The sequence below is a fragment of the Phyllobates terribilis genome, unplaced genomic scaffold, assembly GCF_046119375.1.
Source record: "Phyllobates terribilis strain yellow unplaced genomic scaffold, ASM4611937v1 Scaffold_1__5_contigs__length_1240528914, whole genome shotgun sequence".
NCBI classification, from domain to species: domain Eukaryota; kingdom Metazoa; phylum Chordata; class Amphibia; order Anura; family Dendrobatidae; genus Phyllobates; species Phyllobates terribilis.
In genome coordinates this window covers 190,924,086-190,937,407 of record NW_027362761.1, presented here as the reverse complement: position 1 = coordinate 190,937,407, position 13,322 = coordinate 190,924,086, and the positions used below count along the sequence as shown (strand labels likewise).

General features: G+C 38.1%; 1 protein-coding gene across 1 annotated transcript in view; it reads left to right on the top strand.

The window, feature by feature from the left end:
• Positions 1 to 12,770, top strand: part of LOC141253050 (guanine nucleotide-binding protein G(q) subunit alpha) — a 141,392-nt gene extending 128,622 nt beyond the window's left edge. The window contains exon 7 of the mRNA XM_073670812.1: positions 6,628 to 12,770. Coding sequence (XP_073526913.1) covers positions 6,628 to 6,818 — 191 coding nt within the window. The 3' untranslated portion in view covers positions 6,819 to 12,770. The remainder of the gene's footprint in view (positions 1 to 6,627) is intronic.
• Positions 12,771 to 13,322: the final 552 nt, after the last annotated feature.

The window sequence follows — 13,322 nt, the reverse complement described above, 5'->3', positions numbered from 1 at the left end:
GGTCCCGTCAGTCCGGTCAAAAAATATAAAAACAAATAAAATGGCCCGTCAGACTTATACCGCAGAGGAGGCGTATGCCCTGCTATGTTTTGACAGTGACGACAGTGCAATCTCAGATGGAGATAAGGATTTTGAGGGCTTTAGTAGCGGCGACACTGAGAGCTCAGAAATGAGCAGTGATTCTGGTCCATCCTCAAGCCCAAGTACCAGTACAACAATAGGAGCAAATAGAGCTACTGGAGAAACGTCTCCAAATCAGGGAACACTGCCCAGTACAAGCGCTGTCCCTGCTACTAGTGAATTGGCGCACCCCAGTGTACAAGGGGCTTTGCCACATGATCTAGCATTTCCCAGATGGGAGGCTTCGGATTCGGCTGCTCCATTCAGCCCTGATTTCAACGCCACTCCTGGTATAAATGTGGAGGTGGAAGATTTTGGACCAATTCATTTTTTTAATTTGTTTTTTACAGACAGCTTGCTAGAGCATATTGTCGTGCAAACAAATTTATACACGTCCCAATTCATAAGCCAGAATCCCGATCTTACTATGCTAGGGCAAATTTATGGGCACCAACTAATGTCCCGGAAATAAAAAATTGTTTAGGACTTACATTTGCCATGGGGCTTGTTAAAAAACCGAGCATTCAATCCTACTGGTCCAACCACCCTGTTCAAGCCACCCCTATGTTTTCAGTCGTTCTGCCTAGGACCCGTTATGAAATGCTCATGCGGTTTTGGCATTTTAACGACAATAGTTAATGCCTGCCCAGAAATGCCCCAGAACATGACAGGTTATATAAAATCAGACCCATCATTGAAAATTTGTCAGAAAAATTCTTAAGGCTCTACACCCCAACACAAAATATTTCTATAGATGAGTCCCTTGTAAAATTCAAAGGAAGACTGCACCTCAAGCAATTTATCCCATCTAAAAGGGCAAGGTTTGGAATAAAGCTCTATAAAATGTGCGAAAGTTCTACTGGATACACATCTGCTTTTCGCATATATGAGGGGAAAGGTAGCCAACTAAACCCACCAGGATGCCCTACTTATCTGGGGACATCTGGAAAAATTGTTTGGGAGCTGATAAGTCCATTTTTTCAAAAAGGCTACAATCTATATGTGGACAATTATTACACCAGTATACCCCTATTTAAAAGTCTGGTTGAACACCACATCGGAGCTTGTGGGACCATCCGTAAAAACCGTCAGGGGTTTCCACAACCATTGGTCAACCAAAAGATCCAAAATGGGCAGTCAGGGGCTGTACGCAACGGAGAGCTGCTTGCCCTGAAGTATAGGGATAAGAGGGATATTTTTGTCCTCGGCTCGATCCACACAGATGCCACAAGGACCACTGCAGAACTAGGATCCACCACTCCGAAGCAAAAACCTGTGTCAGTCATTGACTACAACAAACACATGGGGGTGTGGACCTTGCAGACCAGGTTCTATTGCCATACCAGGTATCAAGAAAGTCCTATACCTGGTATAAAAAGTTGGTTATTTATTTGGTTCAGGTGGCCACATACAATTCTTTTGTGTTGTACAAAAAAGCAGGAAATTCAGATACTTTTCTTGAAAATCTTGTTTTTGAAAGTGTTAGCCCCGCTCATCCATTAGAATCTGAGGATGTGAAAAGACTCACTGAGCGACATTTTATTGCACTTATTCCAGCAACGGAAACGAGAAGGAACCCCCAGAAAAGATGACGTGTATGTACTAAGAGAGGAATGAGGCGTGATACCCGCTACTATTGCCCACATTGCCCATCATTGCCAGCCTTATGCGTCACTGACTGCTTTAAAATCTTCCACACAGAACCACGTTTTTAAACTGTAAAAATGTATCCCAATTTGTCATTCAAACATTTGGTTAATTTCGTGAATGACACATTCGAGTAGAGCTCACTTAATTTCCAGGGGGGGTTCTCCAGAATCTAAACCTTCCATTGCGTGCTTGTTTCTGGAAATCATCCATTGAGTTAAAATGGTCACTAAACCCATAGATGAATTCCCAGAGGGGTGTCATTTCCAAAATGGGGTCACTTCAGGGGGGATTCTGCAGTTGTGGTACTTAGCGGCTCTGAAAAGTGCCAGAACAGCAGAATCCCTCCTGAAGTGACCCCATTTTGGAAATGACACCCCTCTGGGAATTCATCTATGGGTTTAGTGACCATTTACCTATCTATTTATTTTCCCACCACTAGATTAATTTATACAGAGGAGTAGATTGTAAAATTCGGTCACTTTTGGGGGTTTCCTCTGTTTAGGCACCCCAGGGGCTCTCCAAATGCAACATGGCGTCCGCTATTGATTCCAGACAAATTTCCATTCCAAAAGTCAAATGGTGCTCCTTACCTTCCGAGCCATGCCGTGCGCCCAAACAGTGGCTTTACACCACATATGGGGTATCAGCGTGCTCAGGAGAAATTGCACAACACATTTTGGGGTCCTTTTTTTCTTTCTGCTCTTGTGAAAATTAAAAAATATTGGGTCTAAGGTAAATTTTTGTGAAAAAAAGTTAGATGTTCATTTTTTTTCTTCCACATTCCAAAAATTCCTGTGACGCACCTGAAGGGTTAATAAACTTCTTGAATGTGGTTTTGAGCACCTTGAGGGGTGCAATTTTTAGAATGGTGTCACTTTTGGGTATTTTCTGTCATAAAGGCCCCTCAAAGTCGCTTCAAATATGATGTGGTCCCTAAAATAAAAATGTTTTTGTAAATTTTGTTGTAAAAATGAGAAATCGCTCGTCAACTTTTAACCCTTATAGCTCCCTAACAAAAAAAAATTTTGGTTCCAAAATTGTGCTGATGTAAAGTAGACATGTGGGAAATGTTATTTATTAATTATTTTGTGTGACATATCTCTGATTTAAGGGCATGAAAATTCAAAATTTGAAAATTTTCGCCAAATTTCCGATTTTTTTCACAAATAAACGCAAGTGATATCGAATAAATTTTACCACAATCATGAAGTACAATATGTCATTAAAAAACAGTCTCAGAATCAGGGGGATCCGTTGAAGCGTTCCAGAGTAATTACCTCATAAAGTGACAGTGGTCAGAATTGAAAAAATTGGCCTGGCCACGAAGGCGAAAACAGGCTCTGGCGCGAAGTGGTTAAACAAACTGGTAGATGGTATGCCAAGTAGATGCCAGGCCGTTATCAAGGCCAAGGGCTATCCAACTAAGTATTAACGTTTTAGTGTTAGATATGAAAATAGGACCAATAAATGGCTTTTCTCCCACAGTCATCTGAGTGACAATAGTGTCCAATTTGTTGACAAATGAACAAATGTCCTGCTAATATTGTGTTTTCTATATGACATTGTTATTTCTACTTAAAAACTTTACTGTGAAATCAAAAACATTGATAAAATTTGGATTTGTATTGGCAAAATGCTAAAATTCATAAATCTTGAGGGTGTTGCCTCAATTTTGGCCACTAGTGTACATCTACTTTATTTTTTGGGATGTTTAGCAACAGTTTGTAAGATTTTCAAGAATGTTACAGAAACTCTTTTTTTTTTTTTTATAGGGGCGGTTTGGTTTTCAAATGCCTGCCTTTTGAGGGGCCTATATGAAAACCCTCCATAAATGACACAATTTTATACAGTGCAACCCTTAATCTGTGTTCACACTCTACGGTCAAGCTGTAGCTTTTAATTGTTGCAGCACTGTGCTGCTGCGGTCTTTCCACTATTTTCCTGCAGTCTCTTAATCTTGCAGGGAAACAGATTTGTCATCTGCAGGACTGCTTGATCAATAATATTGGCCACTCGGCCGTGCAAGCGAGACAGCGGTTTCCCTGAAAGTCTAAGGCTATGTTCACACATGTTGGGTTTTTTAGCGTCACAAATCTGCAGCAAAACCTAATCTCTGGCAGGAAATCAGCTGCGTCAAAAATGCAGGTTTTGCTGCGTTTTTTTGTTGTTGTTTTTTTGTGCGTTTTTTCAGCGTTTCTTTTCACGGTCTCTGTGAAAAAAAAAAAAGAACCCCATTCTATTTTGCCATCAAAAGCGCTGAAAAAACACTGATGCATTTTTGATGCGTTTTTTTGAGCATTTTATTCTTCGCTTATTACTACCTATGGGTGAAAAAAACGCTGAAAGAAGTGACATGCTCTATTTTCCAAAAAGCCAACCAAGGCGCAAAATACGCAACAGCAAAAAAAACATGTTGTGTGAACAGAGAATTCTGGTTTCTCATAGACTTTACTGGTACTGCAAAACGCAGCTGAAATTTTGCATAAAAATCTGCAGCAAAAAACACTGAAAAACCTAACATGTGTGAACATAGCCTAAGTGATTGTGCAGTGAACAGTAAAAAAAAAAAACAAAAAAAAAAACTGCAGGCGCCACAAGACGATAAAAGCTGCAGCATGAACATGCTGCATGTGAATATCTCTCAGTTGCTTTATATTTAGCTGATACAAAGTGGAATTAAAAAAATCACCTCAATATTTTAGTTGGTATAATTATTGGGTTTATTTTTTTTTTATAAAGTGAATCAACCAGAAAAGACGTCTCTCATTTATATGTATAAATTCATATGTGGTCAATAGAAAGGATTGGCTCATAACTTATTCCTTTCAAAGGACCAGGGGGCACTCATTACTGGTGGAAGAAAGGCGATTCCAGTAGCTAAATAGGAAAGGGTTCTTTACAGTCAGAGCAGTCTGAGTGTGGAATGCCCTACCACAAGAGGTGGTAATGGCAGACACTATAAAGGGCTGGCCGATTTCCTCAGTACATATAACATTGTGGGTTATAGATAATTTAGTGACAAAAATGTGTAATTAGTGGATAAAGATTGAAAATAGACCATCAAGTTCAACCTATGTAACAAAAAAAAAATAGCAGTTTTAGCTTCATTTTTTTTTCTCTCTAACCCCTTTAAAGATTGAGCTTTTTTTTTTTTTTTTTTTTTTTCCATTTTCTTCATTTTTCCCTCTTCCAAGAGTCATTCCTTTTTTATCTTCCTGTTTAACGCCATATAAGATTGTTTCTGGTGGGACTAGTTGTACTTTTTAAATGACGCCATCCATTTGGTTCACTGGAAAATTGGTTAAAAAAAATTCCAAGTGAAGTGAAATTCCAAGAAAAAGAAATTCCACAACTGTTTTTTTTTTTTTCTTTTTCAACTTTCATTCTGCCATAAAAAAAAAAAAAATAACCTAAAAATAAATTTAGCTTGTGTTGCCATTTTCCAAAATCCCTATTTTTATGGTTGGGTCGATGGCGCTGTGTAAGAGCTTGTTTTTTATGTGGTGTCTGGATGATTTTGATATTTTGGAGTAGATGCGATGCTTTGATCGCTACTTATTGCATTTTTTTGTTTTGGAGTTGCGTCAACCAAAAACTTGCATGCTGGTCAAGGTTTTTTTTTTTAATACTTTTTCAACAGATTGTGTTAATTAATTTTATATTGAGATTGGACTTTTCTGGACTCATTGATACCATATATATATATATATATATATATATAATTTATATATATATATATATATATATATATATATATATATATATATATATATATATATATATATATAATATATATATTTATATATAATATATTTTAACATTTCCTTAGTTAACTGGGAAAAAGGGGGCTATTTGCGTTTTTATAACTTTAAAAACGTAAAAAAAAAAAAACATTTAAGAAACTTTTTTTTCTTTTAACTTTTAGTCCCCTTAGCCGAGTGAGGCTGTGTCTGGATCATTTCTACAGGGCTTGTTTTAAGGGCGCAGTCAGATGGCCGTATAACACTGACAACGGTGATCGCAGCGCAGAGCAAGGACTGGCTGGCGGCTCTCCTGACCCAAGCATGAAAGCCACATAGAAATATATGAAACTGTCACGCTCTGGTCAAGAGAGCCACCGGCCAGTCCGGACATTGCAATGCGATCGCTGTCCTTGTTATACGGCCCTCTGACTGCACCCTAAAGCTGAGCGTTTTCTCCTTTAAAATGGGACTGGGATTCTGGCTGTGGTCACGACCCAGCCCAAGATATGCGGTTAAAGTGAGAGTCGATAGCGAGACATACAATATGCATGCAGATCTCACTTTAACTAGTGATAACTTTAGTTGCGATCCAATCAAAGATGCTTCTGCCTGAAATTCTGCTTTATAACAAGCTCTTGATCGCTGCTGTAGCTGCAATCCAGGCTGAGATATGGCCATTAATAGTCAGGATGTATCTCATACGTACGGACCGAGTTACCACCCTGTAGGGACGTAGGAGATACAGCCTTGGCAGGGAAAGGTTCATGGGGCAGCTTGGTGGCTCAGTGGTTAGCACTGTAGCTTTGCAGCACTGGGGTCCTGGGTTCAAATCCCACCAAGGATAACATCTGCAAGGACTTTGTATGTTCTCCCCATGTTTGTGTGGGTTTCCTCCGGGTTCTCCGGTTTCCTCCCACACTCCAAAGACATACTGATAGGGAATGTAGATTGTGAGCCCCAATGGGGACAGTGCCCATAATGTCTGTAAAGCGCTGTGCGTAAAATAAATAAATAAAATGTGTGGGTGGTACTTTTATAAGATTGAATAATGGTTGAGTTTGCACACTTGGTCATTCCTAATTCTTTGCTTTATTTTTTCTTTCCATCTTAAAAGGACCCCAGCGAGATGCACAAGCAGCAAGAGAATTCATCTTAAAGATGTTCGTAGACCTGAATCCAGACAGTGACAAAATAATCTACTCTCACTTCACCTGCGCCACAGATACAGAGAACATTCGCTTTGTCTTTGCTGCTGTCAAGGACACTATCTTACAGCTGAACCTGAAGGAATACAACCTGGTCTAACTGTGCCTGCTAGTTTTCCCAATCCCCCTTTGGGCCATTGAAGAAATACAAGAAGGACTGTATTATCTATAAAAGAAGAAAAGATACAATTTGCATAATACTAATTTATTGCCGTCCTGAACTCTGTGAATGATCGCAGAGTTTGTAGTAATTATTATTATGATTTTATTTAAACTATGTAGAGGAAAAACAAACGGCTGCACTAACATTGTGGCACCAATTTTCTAGGAGAAAAACGACTTGTGTTTTGAATTGTCGTGCACTCACAAGGGCCTGTTTAATTTGTACTGCTATTTAGTTTTTAAGGAGAGAGCAGGATGTGTTGAGTTCTGCATGGTGCTCTCCGTTCTTAGGGTATTTTATTAACCTTTTCAAATTTAAAAATACTGTAAGGTTTCCCATTCTAGAATCCCTTTATGAACCGCTTATTCTAGAGAAAGAAATTAGGCATAACTTTTTTTTATTTTATTTTTTATTTCATTTTTTAATGTTTAAATTCAAGCCATCACCTTTGCTAATTTATATACTTTTTGAAGGATAACAAGTATTGATACTGTGATTTTTAAATTATTGACATGTATAAAGTAGATTTGGTTTTTGGTACTGTCTTTTGTCAATTTGAAGATTTAAAGAACTCATCTAGCTAGTAGGTACATGAGTTCACTCTTCAGCTATTCACATACGAGGACAGACAAAATGGCAGATGAAGGATGTGTAAAAAAGAAAAAAAAATGACCAAGACACAGAAAGGAAGAATAGAGGGGACTGTTATTTAGTGTGCCATTTTTCTTTACGAGAAGGTGATTAACCATTGGAGATATTTCATGTTTTACTTGCACACCCTAAATGCTATGAACACTAAACACTTTACCCCCAACTTACTGCATCGTGTTCAACTGTGCGGATACATTTTCTTTTTTTTTTTCTTAAAGTGGTATTATAGAGCTGACTAACTTGTGCAAAATCAGTATCTAATTGCCAAACCTGGCTTTTTTTGTACTGTACATAAATAATTAAAATGCCAAAACTGACTGATTAGATTCCAACTGCATCTGATGCCTGCCAAATAAGCCATGTCACTTCATATAGTAGGTATTTAATTCCTAGTATTCCATTCTTCTTGCCAAACAGTCTGTGCATGCATTATCTGCGCAGGTAGCCTTGTATTTTAAGATGTGTCTGGTGCCCTTTATGTTGAGGTGAGGTGCCATACAGATTATAAAATATATATATATATATATATATATATATATATATATATATATATATATATATATATATATATATATATATATATATATTATGCTTTCTGTCCATGAGCCTCTAAGATCCTGCAACAGTTTATGTGCTCATTTGCTGATCTTCATATTACCAATATAAGTAGTTATCCAAGGACTTTTTTTCATATGTTCAGACCTGCTGTTACAGTGCATTGTGAAAGGATTTGGCCCCCTCGAACTTTTCTACCTTTTGCCACATTTCTGGCCTCAAACATAAAGATATAAAATTCTAATTTTTTTGGGAAGAATAAACAACAAGTGGGACACAATCATGAAGTGGAACTAAATTTATTGGATATCTTAATTTTTTTTAACAAATTAAAAATTGAAAAGTGGGGCGTGCAATATTATTCGGCCCCCTTGCGTTAATACTTTGTAGCGCCACCTTTTGCTGCGATTACAGCTGCAAGTCGCTTGAGGTATGTCTCTATCAGTTTTGCACATCGAGAGGCTGAAATTCTTGCCCATTCTTCCTTGCAAATCAGCTCGAGCTCATTGAGGTTGGATGGAGGGCGTTTGTGAACAGCAGTTTTCAGCTCTTTCCACAGATTCTCGATTGGATTCAGGTCTGGACTTTGACTTGGCCACCTGGATACGTTTATTTTTGAACCATTCCATTGTAGATTTTGCTTTGTTTGGGATCATTGTCTTGTTGGAAGATAAATCTCTGTCCCAGTCTCGGGTCTTTTGTAGACTCCAACAGGTTTTCTTCCTGAATGGTCCTGTATTTGGCGCTGTCCATCTTCCCATCAATTTTAACCATCTTCCCTGTCCCTGCTGAAGAAAAGCAGGCCCAAACCATGATGCTGCCACCACCATGTTTGACAGTGGGGATGGTGTTTTGAGGGTGATGAGCTGTGTTGCTTTTACGCCAAACATATCGTTTTGCATTGTGGCCAAAACGTTAGATTTTGGTTTCATCTGACCAGAGCACCTTATTCCACATGTTTGGTGTGCCTCCCAGGTGGCTTGTGGCAAACTTCAAACGAGACTTTTTATGGATATCTTTGAGAAATGGCTTTCTTCTTGCCACTCTACCATAAAGGCCAGATTTGTGCAGTGTACGACTGGTTGTTGTCCTATGGACAGACTCTCCCACCTCAGCTGTAGATCTCTGCAGTTCATCCAGCGTGATCATGGGCCTTTTGGCTGCATCTCTGATCAGTCTTCTCCTTGTTTGATATGATAGTTTAGAGGGACGGCCGGGTCTTGGTAGATTTGCAGTGGTCTGATACTCCTTCCATTTCAATATGATCGCTTGCACAGTGCTCCTTGAGATGTTTAAAACTTGGGAAATCTTTTTGTATCCAAATCCGGCTTTAAACTTCACCACAACAGTATCTCGGACCTGCCTGGTGTGTTCCTTGGTCTTCATGATGCTCTCTGCACTTGAAACAGAACCCTGAGACTATCACAGAGCAGGTGCATTTATACGGAGATTGATTACACACAGGTGGATTGTATTCATCATTACCAGTCATTTAGGACAACATTGGATCATTCAGAGATCTTCACTGAACTTCTGGAGTGAGTTTGCTGCACTGAAAGTAAAGGGGCCGAATAATATTGCACTCCCCACTTTTCAGTTTTTAATTTGTTAAAAAAGTTTAAAACATCCTATAAATTTCGTTCCACTTCACGATTGTGTCCCACTTGTTGTTGATTCTTCCCCAAAACATTAGAATTTATATCTTTGTTTGAAGCCAGAAATGTGGCAAAAGGTAGAAAAGTTCAAGGGGGCCAAATACTTTCACAATGCACTGTATGTGATTTCTATGAGAGAGCATATTAAAAAATAAATTAAAGTATTAGTCCCTTATGATTAGAAAAAGCACAGAATGATGTATTTCCTTTGCACAGCTTTGCAGTTTCTTACAATTTTTCGTTTTTGCCGTTGCAACTTAGTTTGTGGAGTTTTTGCGAGCTGTTCAAGTGGAGGGGTTCGTTCCTCAGCTGTGCCATTTGTCTCATTGCTATGCAGCATGTGGGGGTGGAAGAGAGGGTCATGAATGCTGGAGCCACTGCCTCAGGGATGCAGAGATGAGCTGAAAATTAAAGAGGTTGTCCCCTCTACTTTTACATTGATGACCTATCATGGGGATAGGTCATCAATGTCTGATCGGCTGGGGTCCGACACCCGGCACTCCCGCCGATTAGCTGGTATCGGTGGCGGCAGCCGCCAGCCGGAGGTACTCTCTTGCAGCGCTAGCCATCTTCTGGTAGTGGCCGCCGCAGAGTACTGCACATCCGCTTCCTATTGATTTGAGTAGGAGGCGGATATGCAGTATCAAGCCTCGGCCACTGCCAGAAGACGGGCAGCTATGCAAGTGAGTACTTCCGGCCGGCGTCTGCTGACAACGCTAAAAGCTGATCGGTGGGGGTGCCGGGTGTCGGATCCCAGCCGATTAGACATTAATGACCTATCCTAAGGATAGATCATCAGTGTAAAAGTACACTGTTTGTAGTACACTCTTTAAGAAAACACTGAAAACAGAATTTTTGCGTCAGACGCTGGAAGAATTAAATGGATGTCACTACTTACCATAAAAAAAAACTCCTTTTTTTTTTCCCTTTTTTGCCTCCCAAGAATTCACATGTAATTTAACAAGTATAGTAAAAGAAAAATGCTGTTTGTAGGTATAGTGCAATTATAAATGCTATAATCATTGTACATACATCTCTCTATTTCTATATATATATATATATATGACAGCATCCATATTGGCTTTGTAATCATTAGTTTTTGGCAAACTGAATGTGCTGTATTGATAAATATGTATCTATGTAATTGTATTGTATGTCTTATAGCTTATTCACATTTCGAATATTGTTACTTATGTTTTCTTTGTTTTTTTTTTAAAGGAGAATGTACATTTTATTAGTTTACCATCAGGATGATTTAATTTGTTTTTTTCCTTTTTCACCGTTTAAACATCAACTATAAGCAATTTCTGTGGTACCCAGGGAACAAATGCCATCTGAACTATTTCTAAAAATGGGTACAAGTTGTAATGGATGTCTGTACAAAGAAAAAAAAAAATGAGAGCGTGTTCATTGATTGCCAACACTGAAGAGCGTTCTTTTTGAGGACTCCATTAATGTGCAGAATATGGATGGTTTACACTTCAGGATTTGTGTTTCTTAATGTGACGGTTACTTTTGTAGCCCATCAGCACAAGTTTGTGAGGGTTCAACATGTTTTCAGTCATTCTGAGGTTTTTGAAAGCTTGTCACAATCCATTGGAAAGGACCGAAATTCTGAGGGGTATAAATATCCTCAATAAATATTTATATAAATACATATATTTTAATCCAAACTTTTTATTCATGGTCCTAACTGCACACCTGTTGCTTATGCAAAAGAAAAAAAAGTATTTCATTAACATTACAAAGTATATCAAGTACGTACAGTATATTCTACAAGGTGTTAGCACACTTCTGATGTATATAATCGTCACCAATGTTGAATTTCGAGTCAGTGAAAATATGAATATATATTTGTTTTTTTATTTTTCAATGATGCTGTGACAGAAATGAAAATTGACACTGAAACTTCACAAAATTTAGTAGTAGTCTTTTGGGGTGGGTGGGGGAAGTTGGATCTTCATATTATTTCCTACGCACCTGTATCTCTGCCGTTACTTACCTTTCTTAAGAATATAGGGACTCGGTGCCATGCTGGAAATTGTATCCGCCATGACATTTCCAAACCTTTACAAAGACCAGACTCAGCGGCTGACATGTTGCACATGCAGTATTTTCTCAGCTGTGTCATGGCAAATAAAAACTGATTTCTCTGGATGTTCTTGGGGCTATAATGATTTCCAGAAAGCGAACAAATTTTTGCATTTTTTTTCTTAATCCCTCTTCATGTTTTCTTTTTTTTTATTATTATTTACATAACCTACTCTTGCACAAAAATATAAATTAACGCACAGGGGTTCCCACTAAGAATGTATCAGTGTTCTCCAGATCTAACGGTCATGCCTTACAGAGCTCCAGATCAGATATTTGTGCCTCAAACTTAAGTCGAGCGCAAAAAAAAAAATCTAAAGAAAATGTTTTTGTTTTGTTTTTTTCCTTAAATATTTGCCAAAATTGAGTGCTTTCCATTGAATGTCCTGCATGGGAACCTAGACCATTGCTAGCACAAGGAAACTGTAAAATGTGTGCTTTTGAAATAAATGACCTTGAACTTGACTTATTTTTTATTTTTAATAACCATTTCAATCCAACTGCTAATGCGCTGTACTGCAGTGGTAAGGGGAGGTTACTATACATGTTTTAAGTGCAGGCTATCGATGTGCTGGTGTTTTTAAGTGTAATTTTTTTAGGTTATCCTGATGCACATAAATGACCTCAAGTCTTGAGAAATCTTATGTGTGGGGGAGGGGAGCATATAAATGCATTGCTGGTCTTTACAGCACTTCAGTGAGTGACGTATATATGTTTCTCTAAATGTGCAAGTTTCTAAAAGAAAAAAAAAATTATTTTGGGGGGTTGGTATGAGTTGAAATGTGGAGGAATGGGATGCAAGGGCTGCAGGGATGTGGCTTTGCTCATTTTTACTATCTTTATGTGGTACATTGTACACAACTAAAGCTCTTCCTTCTCTTCTGGTATTGCATCACTAATGGCATCTTACCACCCCTAATAAAATTAAATTCAGTGATTTGCATTGTATGATGTTTTTGACTTAAGGACAGGTGTCTCCAACCCAACTGTTTTTTTTTTTTTTTTTTAAACCGTTTTCATTTAAAAAAAATTATGTTCAATAACTATACATCCAACCAAAGATCCACAAATTGTGCTTCTGGGTGTATATATGTATATGTAAATTCTATTGCACATACTCTGTCGCGTATGTGTATTACATGGTTTGCTATGCTTTCAGTATGTTTATTCTGGGACATCGTATTTGCCACAACTTCAATTAGACAGCAGACAGATGTTGGAATGTGGTAAATGTTTCAAATTGATAATCGAGCATCTGTTCGTTTTTTTGTTTTTAAATTTTTAGTTAATTTGGCTTAAAATTTGAAATTATACTATTTTAATTATTGTTTAAGTATCAAATTAAACAGTGATGCATTATGCCTTTTGTGTGTCATGAATTTCAATTTTTACATGATTTTTATACAATTGAGCATTGATGGTGAATAAACAGTTTCCTTGTCCTGTAGGAAATGCATGTCTGACCTAATCAAACAATGTGTCCACGATT